Source organism: Brassica napus, unplaced genomic scaffold (genome assembly GCF_020379485.1).
Source record: "Brassica napus cultivar Da-Ae unplaced genomic scaffold, Da-Ae ScsIHWf_382;HRSCAF=603, whole genome shotgun sequence".
NCBI lineage: Eukaryota > Viridiplantae > Streptophyta > Magnoliopsida > Brassicales > Brassicaceae > Brassica > Brassica napus.
Genome location: NW_026016463.1, coordinates 4,574 through 19,216, shown reverse-complemented (window position 1 = coordinate 19,216; position 14,643 = coordinate 4,574). Strand labels below are relative to the sequence as shown.

Genomic DNA, 14,643 nt, shown 5'->3' with positions numbered 1-14,643 from the left:
TTAGGCGTTGATCCGTGTAAGACCGTCTAATTCCTGCGTTGACCGCCTAAGTTTTTTTCTTCTTTCGTCCGTGTAAAGTTTGAAATACGGTTGATTATTTTTTACTTATTATTAACAGATTTTGTGTAATTATTCATTACTAAATAATTACAATTAGTTATTAAATCCAAAACAAACACATAATTACTGTATTTATGAAATTTTTTCCGTACCAAACACACCATAATCTAAATGTTGGACGAATCAAAAAGAAACGGTTTTAAATTATATATAAAAAATTATATAATTATGTCAAAAAACATGTGTCATCGTATTTAAAATTAGCAAAATATATTATAAATATATTAAATTATTTTACAAATTTAAATCTTTGAATACTCTCCAATTTTTTGGTAATTTGTTAGGTTCAGAATTACCGCTAGAATATCGTACTCGCTCAATTGTTTAATACAAGAACTATTTTCACTAAAGTGCACTAAACTAATGAGTATAGACAAAAGTAGTCCTTAAATTAACGATCAAGACGCTTTACAAGCGGACGAAGCACATTGCAAGTGGACTATATATGTGTCTTGTCGCATTCTCCAAGAAATATCTCTGATCAGCTCCAGTCCCACTGTAAAATAACGTGACCTTTCACTTCTCCCCAAATCCAATAACACAATGACACGTGTAGATACAAACCACGTGGCGTAGTCAATCTTCAGATCACTTATAACTGATCACTGAGTTGCCTCGTGAAACTGAAAAGCTTCAGAGAGAGATGGATACGATGCGAATCTCCGCCGGAGCTGAGAAGATTCCGGTGAAATGCAACTCCCTGTCGAGCCTCGTCACTCGTCGCTGGAGAACGAAGACGTTCCCGGCGAGGATCAGAACCTGGCGACTTTTATCGGTGAAATCTATCTCCACCAATCCCAAGACTCTAGTCACCGATTCCGAACAAGGTCCAGTCTCATTCAGATACTTGTAAGCATTAAATGATGATTATATAAAAAAATAATAATATCTTTTTTGAATGAAAACAGTAGCCTCGAGCATCAAGCACCACTCTGAGTTCACGCCTCTCTTCTCTCCCGAGAAGTTCGAGCTGCCTAAGGCTTTCTTCGCCACTGCACAGAGCGTCAGAGACGCTCTGATCGTGAACTGGAACGCTACTTATGAGTATTACAACAGAGTGAATCCTAAACAGGCTTACTATCTGTCTATGGAGTTTCTGCAGGTTTGCTTTGCTTTAAAGGGCTGTTCGTTTGGTTGCCGCAGGTACCGGCGGCAGCGTCAGCGTCAACATTCTACGTCAACTCTTGTTCGTTTCGTTGACGCAAGAAGCTGCGTAACGCCGTGTCCGAACGCCGCGTCCTGCGACTGACGCCGATAAAACCTGCGGTCGCGACATAGTATGCGGTTGTGTCAGCGTCTGCGAAACGAACAATAACTGTTCTCATTGACGCTGCCGCCCGCTGACGCTGCCGTTGACGCCGAAACCTGCGGCAACCAAACGAACAGGGCTTTAAAGTCTCCTCCTTTTTCTTTTTTGTACTTTGGTTTATTATTATCTGATCATCTTGGTGGCCTTATTGTAGGGTAGAGCCTTGTCGAATGCAGTTGGTAACCTTGGTCTTACTGGTGCTTACGGTGATGCTTTGAAGAGTCTTGGCTTTGAATTAGAAAGTGTAGCTGGTCAGGTTAGTGGATTGATTCACAGAGACTTTTATCTTTACTAATGTGTGCTGAGTTGGTTAAGTTTCTTAGGAGCCAGATCCTGCACTTGGGAACGGTGGACTGGGGAGACTCGCCTCGTGTTTTTTGGACTCCCTAGCAACTTTGAATTATCCAGCTTGGGGTTATGGGCTTAGGTACAAGTACGGCTTGTTCAAACAGATTATCACAAAAGATGGACAGGAGGAAGCTGCAGAAGACTGGCTTGAGGTTTCCTTCTTCTTGCTATTCTAGTTTTTTTTACTCCATCAGTGACTTAAATGGTTTCTTTTTCAGCTAAGCAATCCTTGGGAGATAGTCAGAAACGATGTCTCATATCCAGTAAAGTTCTATGGGAAAGTGGTTTTTGGATCAGATGGTAAGAAACGGTGGATTGGTGGTGAAGACGTTGTGGCTGTTGCTTATGATGTTCCTATCCCTGGCTATAAAACCAAGACTACTATCAATCTACGTCTCTGGTCAACAAAGGCCCCTTCAGGAGATTTTGATTTGTCTTCGTATAACTCTGGCAAGCACACTGAGGCAGCAGAAGCTCTATTCAACGCTGAAAAGGTCTCTATTCACTTTCTCTTTGTTTTACAATAGAACAAGTGTACATTACTGAAAAAAAAATAGTTGTTTGTCTTATTAGATTTGCTATGTGCTTTATCCTGGAGATGAGTCAGATGAAGGAAAGGCTCTTAGGCTGAAGCAACAGTACACTCTGTGCTCAGCCTCGCTTCAAGATATCGTAGCACGTTTTGAGACGAGGTCTGGAGGGAGTGTTAACTGGGAAGAGTTTCCAGAGAAGGTTGCGGTGCAGATGAATGACACTCACCCAACGCTGTGCATTCCTGAGCTTATGAGGATTCTAATGGATTTGAAAGGACTTAGCTGGGAGGACGCTTGGAGAATCACACAGAGGTACTTCTTGAAAATGACTGTATCTCTTATTCTTATTTGTTTTCCTTGTCTTAAAATAATGATAATCTAGGGCTGGGATTTTAAACCGAAACGAATAGAACTAAAGTTTTCGGTTAGGAGTTGGGTTCGATTCAGTAAGTTTCTTTAAAAAGTTTGGTTTTGGTTTTGGGTTCGGTTCGGTAATTGGTTACTTTTGTTTTCTTAAAAAAAAAAAAAAAATAAATAACCAAACCATATAAAAACCGGAACCAAAATAACTGAACTAATGGACTGTAACTGAAATTAACCAAACTTATCCAAAATTTTAACAAATTTAAACCAAAATATAACCGAAATAAAAAATCTCGGTAGGATTTTCAAAAACAGAACAAACTGAATACCAAACCAAACTTTATTTTGGGTTAACTCGATAAAATTTATGTTGAACCGAACTATCCAAACCCGCAGGCCTAGTCTACAGTTTTGGAACCTGCAGCATGTTTCTAAATAGTTTAATAATATTTCTAGGACTGTGGCATACACAAACCATACAGTTCTGCCTGAGGCATTGGAGAAGTGGAGTTTAGAACTAATGGAGAAATTGCTCCCTCGTCATGTGGAGATCATTGAAAAGATTGATGAGGAGGTCCATCCCTGTACAGAACCATATGTCTCTTCTATTTTTTCCACATCTCTGGTCTAATTTGCACTTCCTGTATTGCAGCTTGTTAGCACCATTGTTTCTGAGTATGGCACTGAAAATCCTGACCTGCTCAAGGAGAAACTGAAGGCAATGAGGATATTAGAAAACGTCGAGTTGCCTTCTGCCTTTGCAGATGTGATTGTAAAGCCAGAGAGCAAACCAGCTATTGCAGAAAAGACCGTAGACCAGACCAAAGATTCTAAAGAAGATGCTCAAACTGTGGTGAAAAAGGAAGTAGAAGAGGAAGAAACTGCTGGCGTCATAGCGGAAGTTATCCCAGAACCACCAAAGATGGTCCGTATGGCCAACCTCGCTGTTGTTGGTGGTCATGCTGTAAATGGGGTTGCAGAGATACACAGTGAAATAGTGAAAACCGATGTTTTTAATGATTTCGTTAAGGTAAAACATTCTAAACTAGTGAAGCATAATTCTCTATAATCATATTCTTGTTACTGAATATTCTATATTTGTTGCAGTTGTGGCCAGATAAATTCCAGAATAAAACCAACGGAGTAACACCAAGGCGATGGATTCGTTTTTGTAACCCGTACTTAAGTGATATTATAACTAACTGGATAGGCACAGAAGACTGGGTCTTAAACACTGAAAAGCTTGCGGAACTAAGAAAGGTATGGTCTATCCTTTGCTGTTATCTTTTTAGTATCACACCAGCTAACTTTGTTCGGTCTTTCTCCAGTTTGCAGATGATGAAGATCTTCAATCTGAGTGGAGGGCAGCAAAGAAGAAGAACAAGTTGAAGGTTGTATCACTAATCAAGGAAAGAACTGGATATACTGTCAACCCGGATGCAATGTTCGACATTCAGGTCAATTTCCAGAGGATCTTGTTTACATTAGCTTTCTTATCATCTCGTCAAATAGTAAACTTATTGTTTTGTTTTTTGTATTGAAAACTATGTGCAGATCAAGCGTATCCACGAGTACAAGCGACAACTGCTTAACATCTTGGGAATAGTTTATCGCTACAAAAAGATGAAGGAAATGAGTGCAAGTGAGAGGAAGAAGGCATTTGTTCCAAGAGTTTGCATATTTGGGGGAAAAGCATTCGCCACATATGTGCAAGCTAAGAGAATTGTGAAGTTCATCACAGATGTTGGGTCTACAATTAACCATGATCCTGAAATTGGTGACCTGCTTAAGGTACGGAGCCTATTATTATGTATACTTCACATGCTTGTATTAATCATCTTCTGAGAAGACAACCGGCATAATCCTCCCTCAAGTCTTGTTCAAATTGGTACCTATACTATAACTGATAATCAAAAGTGTTAACTACTTGTAGGTTATCTTTGTTCCTGATTACAATGTCAGTGTTGCTGAATTGCTCATCCCAGCAAGCGAGCTTTCTCAACACATCAGGTATCAACTTATTTGGCCAAGTCATCTTTTATTTTTTTTTGTCATTAAGATAACTGGTAAAATAGGAACTTGACTTAGTGTATATGTTAACCACTTTACCATGAGAACTTTGGGAATGAATATGTAATCAATGGTACTCTTGCTATTTACTGAAGACTAAAGAGTTATCTCTGCAGTACCGCTGGAATGGAAGCGAGCGGGACAAGCAACATGAAGTTTTCTATGAACGGTTGCATTTTGATTGGAACTTTGGATGGCGCCAATGTGGAGATCAGAGAAGAAGTTGGGGAAGAAAACTTCTTCCTCTTTGGTGCTAAAGCTGATGAGATTGTGGACCTCAGGAAAGAGAGAGCAGAGGGAAAGGTATGTGAATTGAACATAATCTTTCTGTTCTTACCGTCTTCTTCTCAGTGTTAAACAGTGATTTATTGTGAACTGTTTTGTCTCTGCGTTCCAGTTTGTTCCAGATCCTAGTTTTGAAGAAGTCAAGCAATTCGTTAGAAGCGGTGTCTTTGGCTCAAACAAATACGATGAACTGATTGGCTCTTTGGAAGGAAACGAAGGCTTTGGAAGAGCTGATTACTTCCTTGTTGGCAAAGACTTTCCTAGCTACGTTGAATGCCAAGAAAAAGTTGACAAGGCATACCGTGACCAGAAAGTAAGTACACTTTTTCTTCAATCATCAAAAGCCTATATATGAAACTTCCTCAACATCTAACCTTGAAATTGCTATAAATGATTTACAGAGATGGACGAGAATGTCAATCTTGAACACAGCAGGTTCATCCAAGTTTAGCAGTGATAGGACGATCCATGAGTATGCCAAAGACATATGGAATATTAAGCAAGTTGAACTTCCTTGAGCCTTGACTCCAGTCTACCTTAAGACCTCTTTTGAATGTTTTTTTCTATTTCCCATGTTTCCAAGTGTATCCAAGTAAATAAGGAAATCATATGTAATGATATGCAACACAATGTTCCTTCACTTTAGTATCTTTTGAGTTCAGTCAACTCTTCAGAGACTTGATGCTTCCGGTCAGCCAGACCCAGACGGTAAATTACCATCTTCAAATCTCCTTTTACTCTCTCAGATATCGCACCAATGGTCTGTGAAGTGTTTGCTTGGCCACACCTAGAGCTTGATAACACCCATAACTCTTGCCGCATGCTTGTGATTATAGCTGGAGTTACTCTGTTGTCTTCTCTGCATTTCACTTCTCAGAGGAGAAGGCAATGCTTAGGCAACAACATCACCTACTAGACTGTTTCTAAACCTTAGTGAGAAAATACTTCACTGAAATCTTGTCTCGAGCTCAACACAATGTTCATTCACATTAGTATCTCTACGTTCAATCAACTTTTCCTGAGAAAATGTTAGACAAAACCGAACCGGTAAGTAAAGAAACCAGAAGCAAACCAGTTTACCATACATTAAATGGTGCACACCAGAGGTGTTAATTTTCTCGGATAAGATCAAAACAAGTTTAAAGAATGCAAATTTGGTAATTATCTCGTTCTTAAAAGCACAGCCTAAACAGAAACTGGATCCATATTAAGGCCCTGTTCGTTTGTACATCTCGAAGATGCATCCAGATGGTCCATCTAGATGTCTCATCCAGATGCTCCATCTGGATGTTGTTCGTTTCTTCATTTCGTTCATGCATCCAGATGAATCATCTGAATGCAACTATGTTCGTTTGCTTTTCATTTTTTAACTTTCATCTGCATCCAGGTGGACTTGTTAATAAAATGACTAAAATATAATTTCTTACGTTTCGGCGGAAAATTAGCATTTTTACGGTTTTGGCCAAAAATATTTTTTGCGGTTTTTGAAGAAATATGTGTTTTTCGCGAAAAAATGCATTTTTATGGTTTTGGCGGAAAAATATGTTTTATGGGTTTGGCGGAAAAATACGTTTTTGCGGTTTGGACGGAAAAATGTGTTTTGAAGTTTTGGCGCGAAAAGTGTTTTTGACGGGAAACGTTTTTTTTTCACGATTTTGGCGGAAAAAGTTATTTTTCCAGTTTTGGCGGAAAAATACATTTTTCCGGTTTTGGCGGGAAAATACATTTTTCCGGTTTTGGCGGGAAAATACATTTTCCGGTTTTGGCGAGAAAATACATTTTTCCGGTTTTGGCGGGAAACTGCGCTTTTCCGGTTTTGGCGGAAAAATACATTTTTTCGGTTTTGGCGGGAAAATAAGTTTTTTTCCAGTTTTGGCGGAAAAATACATTTTTCCGGTTTTGGGGGGAAAATACATTTTTCCGGTTTTGGCGGGAAAATACATTTTCCGGTTTTGGCGAGAAAATACATTTTTCCGGTTTTGGCGGGAAACTGCGCTTTTCCGGTTTTGGCGGAAAAATACATTTTTTCGGTTTTGGCGGGAAAATAAGTTTTTTTCTGGGTTTGGCGGGAAAATACATTTTTCCGGTTTTGGCGGGAAAATACATTTTTCCGGTTTTGGCGGGAAAATACATTTTTCCGGTTTTGGCGAGAAAACACATTTTTCCGGTTTTGGCGGGAAATACATTTTTCCGGTTTTGGCGGGAGAATGTATTTTCCGGTTTTGGCGGGAAAATTCTGTTTTCCAGTTTTGGCGGGGAAATTTTGTTTTCCGGTTTTTGCGGGAAAATTGTGTTTTTTTGGTTTTGGCGGGAAATTTGTGTTTTCCGGTTTTGGCGGGAAATTTGTGTTTTTCGGTTTTGGCGGGAAAATTGTGTTTTTCAAGTTTGGCGGGAAAATGCGGTTTTCCGGTTTTGGTGGGAAAATCCTGTTTTCTGGTTTTGGTGGAAAAATTCCGTTTTTCAGTTTTGGCAGAAAAATTCTGTTTTTTTTTTGTTTTGGCAAAAAAATTGTGTTTTTCAGTTTTGGCGAAAAATGCGTTTTTTTTTTTGTTTTTGCGAGAAAATGCGTTGTTTCCGGTTTTACTGGTTTAGCCGAAAAATGTGTTTTAATGAAAAATGTGTGTTTTATGTTTTTTGCGTAAAAATGCATCTTGCGGTTTTGGCGGGAAAATGTGTTTTTCCGTTTTTGCGAGAAAATACATTTTTTGGTTATAGTGGAAAAAAGTATATGCAAAAAAAAATGAATTTACGGTTTGAAAATAATATTTTGATTTTAAAAGGTCATTTTTGTCATTTATCATTTTGGACTGAACTAGATGCATCTGCATCCAGATGCACCATCAAGACTCACCTTCATTTGAGTGAGAATTTGAGATGAGTTTTTAAAAATTCAGCTGGGTGATCCATCTGGATGTAGCATTATAATGCACTAAACGAACATCAATTTGCATCTTCACCCAAATGGATCACCTGGGTGAGCAAACGAACAGGGCCTAAGAATCACCACTCACATTAGGCTGTCAGCCTGTAACACAATATTCGTTGGAGGTAAGTTTTTAGCCTCACGATATTCTTTGAAGGTGACACAATAATGGGGAATGTAAATAACGTGGATTGCCTTATTCCTTCAATTCCACACCAAAAAATTAACATTTGCCTTGAATGAAATAAAATAACCATTCCATAAATTTCAAAAAAAGTAAACAAAATTCAAAGGAAACTATTGCACTAAAATTTTGATAAGTAATGAATGTAATAGTTATATTATATTTTTCTTCATATTACATTTATCCTATTCCATTTCTTTTTATCCCACTAATAATTCCCTTACAGGTTTACCATTTACCATTTTTTAAAAAGGTAACAAGAAAATTAATATATCTATTTCCATATTTGATAAGAAACGTACCCAGTATCTCATACTCAGCAAGGAAATAATTAACAATATTCAGTATTGAATGCACAAATATGGTATCAAACGTCTTCCTCAATTTGATATTAATAGTTAATGCCCGGACTTGTTGACAAAATTAAAAAAAAGTTAATGTCCGGACTCAACATTCTGCAATCTTGCCAAAATCTATGCTAATTACCATATTTTATTCCCTAAAACGATCACATTAACGTTTCATATTCTTCTATAAATAATCATTCTTCATTCCGAGTATAATTGTAAAATAAGTCGAAGAAAACATACAAACACTTAAACATGAATCGATCAATGTCTTTGGTTATGTTACTGGCGATTCTTGTCTCTGTGGCTGACGCTGCGTGGGAAGACGCTCACGCTACGTTTTACGGCGACATTAGCGGCAAAGAAACCATGCGTTAGTATCTTTATATTGTTATTGATTTATATACTATCTTTTTAATTTCAATATAATTGTCTAGTTAGTAATATGTAGACTATGAATTAATCTAGTAAATCATTGGCTTTTTTAGTGAAAAGTATCATCGTATCTAATATTTTTAATGTTTTGGCGTGACAGAAGGAGCATGTGGTTATGGAGATCTATTCCAAGAAGGTTATGGGTTAGAAACGGCGGCGCTAAGCACGGCGCTCTTCAACAACGGCCAAACATGCGGTGCTTGTTTCGAGCTAACGTGTGTAAATTCACAATGGTGTAAACAAAACGCCGGTACAATCAGAATCACAGCAACCAACTTCTGCCCACCCAACTACACCCCACCGGTTGATATCCACTGGTGCAACCCTCCTAACAAGCACTTCGATCTATCCATGAAGATGTTCACTTCCATCGCCGAGTACAAAAGTGGGATCGTTCCTGTGAAGTTCAGGAGAGTGAAGTGTCAGAAGAGAGGTGGTGTGAGGTTTGAGGTCAAGGGAAACCCTAATTTCATTATGGTTTTGGTGTATAACGTTGGAGGAGCTGGAGATGTTAACAGCCTGGCTATTAAGGGGCATAAGAGTAACTGGATCTCTATGCAGAGGAACTGGGGGCAGAATTGGAACACTGGTGTGGGTTTAGTCGGACAAAGACTCTCGTTTACAGTGAAGACCAGTGATGGTAGGAGCTTGACGTTCTATGATGTTGCGTCGGAGTCTTGGGGGTTCGGTCAAACTTTTGAAGCGAAATCAAACTTTTATTAGATTACCTTAACTTTCTTTTTCAGATTATGTTAGTTTCTTGAGTTTTTGTTAGAAGCTACTATTTCATAGTACTACTATAATAAAATCATTAGTTTCATAAGATATTGTTTTTATTGATGAATGAATTATTGTCCTAGCAATGAAACATATTACGGGGGGTTTATTGGAGTTGGGGTTTGAGAAGGTTTTGAGGATTTTAAAATGTAGTGGAATTTTGAGAGTTTTGTTGAATTCCAGAATTTTGATAGAGATTTAAAAGGGGAATTTGGTAGGATTTGGTAAGATCTTTTTTAAATATTTTAATAATAATTTTCACTATTAAACTACAAAAATACGTAATCGGTTGTTAGGTTTATATTAAATACATATATAATAGGGATATACCAATAAAACTACTTATATGATATAGATATATGTTCCAAGCTATTAATTCTTCTAAACAAGTGAATAGACTTGAAGAAATCCCGACGTCACTAACATAGTTGTTGTTGTGGCTTTGACTTCGGGAATTTTTTGTTTGTTTCAGTAACCAAATAGAGAGATCTTAAACATAGAGATATTGTAGTGAGTTGAAAAATAATGTGAAAGAGTTAAAAGGATATACAACAACAAAAAAAAAGCTTGAAAATCCTCATAAAGTGTCAAGAGAGGGAATCAAAACAAAAAGAGACAAAAGACTCATTCTTTCTCTGTGCCATTGTACATCAGACTTGATACCAGTTATACAAATATGGCGTTGTTACAACTCCAAACATGTTTGGCGGATGGTCTCTCTTGTATAGTCCCATAAGTTCATGGCTAGTTTTGAGAGTTCTCCAAGCTCTAATGGGATAACACCACTTAAACCATTGCTAGACAGATCTAAAACCATACATATAATCAACTATTCCTCTACTGAACTCAGATTCTTCAGTGTAAAAATCATACCTTTGATTTGCTACAAACTGGATTTCTGCAAATAGGTTTAAGAAGGTGACAGGTGCACATCATCATCTTCTTGCTGAAACTTCCATTGTTAGTTCATCATATGAACCATTCTCAGATCGATGATGATGAGAACAGTTTGAATTCATTCTCTTCCCATCTCAGTTAAGTTTCTTCTGTCGTAAAAGATGAATAACTTTTTTTATTTAAATTCTATCTCTTTAGGTGGTATTTGATTCTATTGAATTTGAAGGGTAAATGATAGTTTTTAATATCCAAAATAACTTTTGATGAATCTCATTGATGAAATCCATATTTTCCAATAAGGGGTGATTAATAAGATTTTTATAAATGCTATATCCAATAAGAGGGGATTTGTAAAACTTTTTATAAATACCTTGTCCAATAAGGGAAGATTTGGCAAAAACCTATTTCAATAAGCCCCCAACTGTCTCAAATTTTAAATGTTAATCTTAATATACAGTAGAACCTTTATAAATTAATACTAGATAAATTAATAATTTCTATAAATTAATAAATTTCACCGGTTCCAATTTGGATCGGTACAAAGTTTGACACAAATCGATAAAACAATAAGATAATTTATATGTATATGTATTTTATATAAATAAAAATTTATTATTATATTGTTTATTTTATATTCACAATAGAATTATATTTATATTTTCTTAGCACTTAATATATTTTTGATGAGATTTAGTAATATTATATCTAAAACTACATTTTAGTTCTATGCAATATATATATATATATATATATATATATATATTATACACCAAATAATATAATAAAACTAATATAAATGTCAAATTTCAAAAAATAACAATTAAAGTCTATACATTAAAATCATTTTTTTCTTATCTTAGAATAAATATATCTTAAAATAAAAAGTCTAACTAAGGAAATTTTTGTAAATTAATATTTTTATAAATTAATAAAATTTCAAAATTTCAGCACTATTAATTTATAGAGGTTCTATTGTACATCACAAGTTATATAATCTTAAAATTTTAGTAAATTATAATATGCGTACACCACAAATATTATTTCTTTTATAGAGACTGCATAAATCTGTTAGAAAACAACATGGGAAAACAAAGTGAGATTGGAGAAGAGAGAATACAGTGAAAAACTATAGCTTAAAAAGAGCACTGACTGTATAGCTCATTATTGTTTGGAAAATAGCTTGAGTGGTTAAAACGCGCTGATGATAACACTGAGTCAAGGCTTGGTGAGAACAATATCAGAAGCGCCTCGTACAGCATCTGTAGCAGCAGCAACAGCGATACCAATATTGGCTCTCTTCAAAGCAGGAGAGCATCCATCACCAGTCATCCTACATATATGCTTCAATTATTGCAACTTCTTCAAAATCTCGTACTTCTTCTCTGGCTGAAACATAAACCAAAACATCGCTGTAGAGAGAGAGAGAGAGAGAGAGAGAGAGAGAGAGAGAGAGAGAGAGAGAGAGAGAGAGAGAGAGAGAGAGAGAGAGAGAGAGAGAGAGAGAGAGAGAGAGAGAGAGAGAGAGAGAGCATGTTCATGAACAAAAAAAATCTCTTCTTAACCAACCTGGGAAGACAGCAGCAAAGGCATGGGCATTCTCAATCAACTGTTCAACGGGAACTTCAGCTAGGCTTTCGTCTTTGTGTTTACCATGTAGAGAAGCTGATGCTGATGGATACATGTTTGATCCCATACCAAGCCTATGTCGAGTCTATGCTCAAATCACTGTAATAATTCTCTAGGGCGGTGGACTTTTCTTGGCAGCATCAGAAAGAGAAAGGCAAACCTTTTCCCTTAATACCGGCGGGATCCCTTTCCTAATCAACCTATTCAGCGTGATCGGAGAAATTAGAGAGCAGGAGATACGTATCAGAAGCTACACTGATACGACTGGATCAAAACTTTAAACCCAAGGATTAACGTGTTGACCAACTGCAAGCAACAGTCAGACAATACATATGAGTATATGACATGAGCTTCAATTTAATTGAGAATATATTATAATAAGTTAGTCCAGTTTATTGCAAGTTTCTTAATTATGAGTTCTTAAAAAAAAAGATTTGAACAAAACAAGAGTGATTATGTCTGAATCAATCATCTCACATTTGAGCCTGTTTATGATCTAACCAATCCCAATCACAAATTTGTTTATTTTCTTACAAAATTCAAAATCATCTCAAGAGTTATTAAAAATCAGAAGAAAGCAAAGTATTCAAAATCATCAATCGGTCTTGAAGAATCAGTTTTTGTGCAGCTTTGTTACTCTTCAGCGGCAATGACACTGATCTCACCTCTCTCTCAAGCAAGTCATAGAAAGCTCTGGTTTTCCTCTGTTTGTTCCAATGGTGCATCTTCCAAAGACCACCAGCAGCTAAACCGAGTGCCATACCGATGATTAGCTCCTTCACAACGCTAGGACCTTTCAATGTGGCATGAGCAACCCTGTGTCCTGCCATCTCTTTTCTTTTCTCCACCTAATCAAACTGATACATCACAACCCCAAAAAGACCAAACATGAATAAGTAGTCTCTACAATCTTCACTAAACCGACGCAAGAAATGTAATTCACAACCAACTACACATAGTATAACCCCAACGATCAAACATGATATGATAGAGACCATACAAAAAGAAAGCTAGAAATGCAATGCACAATCAATTCATATACAAGACAGAGACTGACTCTCTTCACCATCCCACGGTTCAGCATCTTCCCAGCTGCTCCAAATATTGGAGCCAAGCGGCCTGTGATCGGTCCTGGGTTTGCTAGTTTCTATAAAGCATCAAGTATAAAAAGAGAGAGAGACTATCTATAAAGCATACACCTTTACATGTGACACAGACTAATAACTATGATCCGCTCATGAGATAAAAGGAAGATACTTTTTGATTGAATTAACTAGATTCAGATGACAACAATGCATAAATGAAAAAAGAAAAGGAAAGTGAGAAGAAACCAGAAGCAGAAGAAGAAGGTTGGTCAGGTCGCGCTTTCTCCTCTGCCCAAAACAACACACCATTCTCTCCAAAAATTCAATCTTTCCGATGATCTTCCTTAAGGCGACACTAAGTAGTCTCTGGTTCGAACTCTTTCTCTGTCCTGAAACAACCAGAAAAACACATTCTTTATCAAAACCAACAGCAAGCAGAGAAAGGGATACCAAATCAGAGCATAAAAACAATGACTTTGAAGTTTATATTTCTGAGAGGTTGGCGATGTCTTTGCTTTTTTCAGAGAAACAATCAATTGGGAGAGACACAGAGAGGAAGAGATAGAGACAGGGAGAAGTAGAGAAGAGACTGTTCTTCCAACTCCTCCTAATCAGGAGATGTCTCTTGTGTTAATTGTAACTAGGATAAGACCCGCGCCTTGCGCGGGATTAAGTTATTATTTTTATTATATTTTTGAGAATGAAACAATAGTTTGGCTTCATTTGGATTACAGGTGTTCAATCCGGATATCGGGTTGGTTCGGTTCGGTTCGGTTTTTTCGGTATTTGGTTAGTAAAATATAACTACTATTCTAAATCCATATTTATTTTGACTTTAGTCTTTCACATACTTTTGAAAGATTTCAACTGGACGACTAAATTGATCAGCCAATCTTGTTGCTTTAAATCATTAGTGTATATATATATATATATATATATATATATATATATATATTATTTAGTTTGAATATTTATTAAATAAAAATTCATATGCGTTATATTTTATGATCATTTGTAACTTATTATAACAAAAAAATAATCTATTGATCACAAAATTTTCAGAGTGGGAATATTCAAATTTCTAATAATATATAGACGTTTTGAAAAATTCAAATATAACATATAAGAAAAAATAAAAATGTTTTTATTATATATTTAATGTGATTTTTTAATAACTTTCAATAATATAAAATTAAAAAAAAAAGAACTAAGATACCAAAATTGTTCTCAAATATTTATTATTCATAATAATTAATTTTCATATATACGTTAATCATATTAGGTAATTTCGTAGCTTCTAATTAAGGAAAGTGCAAAAAAAAGTTTGGTAGATTATTTATC

At 36.2% G+C, this 14,643-nt stretch overlaps 2 protein-coding genes and 1 pseudogene across 2 annotated transcripts; 2 read left to right on the top strand and 1 right to left on the bottom strand.

Annotated features, from left to right (window-relative positions):
* The first annotated feature begins 692 nt into the window (after positions 1-692).
* LOC125603715 (alpha-glucan phosphorylase 1-like) lies at positions 693-5,705 on the top strand. The gene is made up of 15 exons (XM_048774544.1): positions 693-947; positions 1,029-1,222; positions 1,584-1,685; positions 1,753-1,929; positions 1,996-2,271; positions 2,351-2,622; positions 3,130-3,247; positions 3,326-3,703; positions 3,781-3,933; positions 4,002-4,130; positions 4,228-4,464; positions 4,607-4,683; positions 4,860-5,046; positions 5,141-5,341; positions 5,430-5,705. Exons 1-15 carry the CDS (start codon positions 764-766, stop codon positions 5,544-5,546), a joined length of 2,802 nt encoding a protein of 933 aa, XP_048630501.1. The 5' UTR covers positions 693-763; the 3' UTR covers positions 5,547-5,705.
* Positions 5,706-7,999: 2,294 nt separating this feature from the next.
* On the top strand, positions 8,000-10,231 carry LOC125603724 (expansin-A23-like). The gene is made up of 2 exons (XM_048774557.1): positions 8,000-8,855; positions 9,018-10,231. The coding sequence occupies exons 1-2, from the start codon at positions 8,738-8,740 to the stop codon at positions 9,638-9,640; spliced, it is 741 nt and encodes a 246-aa protein (XP_048630514.1). The 5' UTR covers positions 8,000-8,737; the 3' UTR covers positions 9,641-10,231.
* A 2,419-nt stretch (positions 10,232-12,650) lies between these two features.
* LOC125603723 lies at positions 12,651-13,933 on the bottom strand (annotated as a pseudogene).
* Positions 13,934-14,643: the final 710 nt, after the last annotated feature.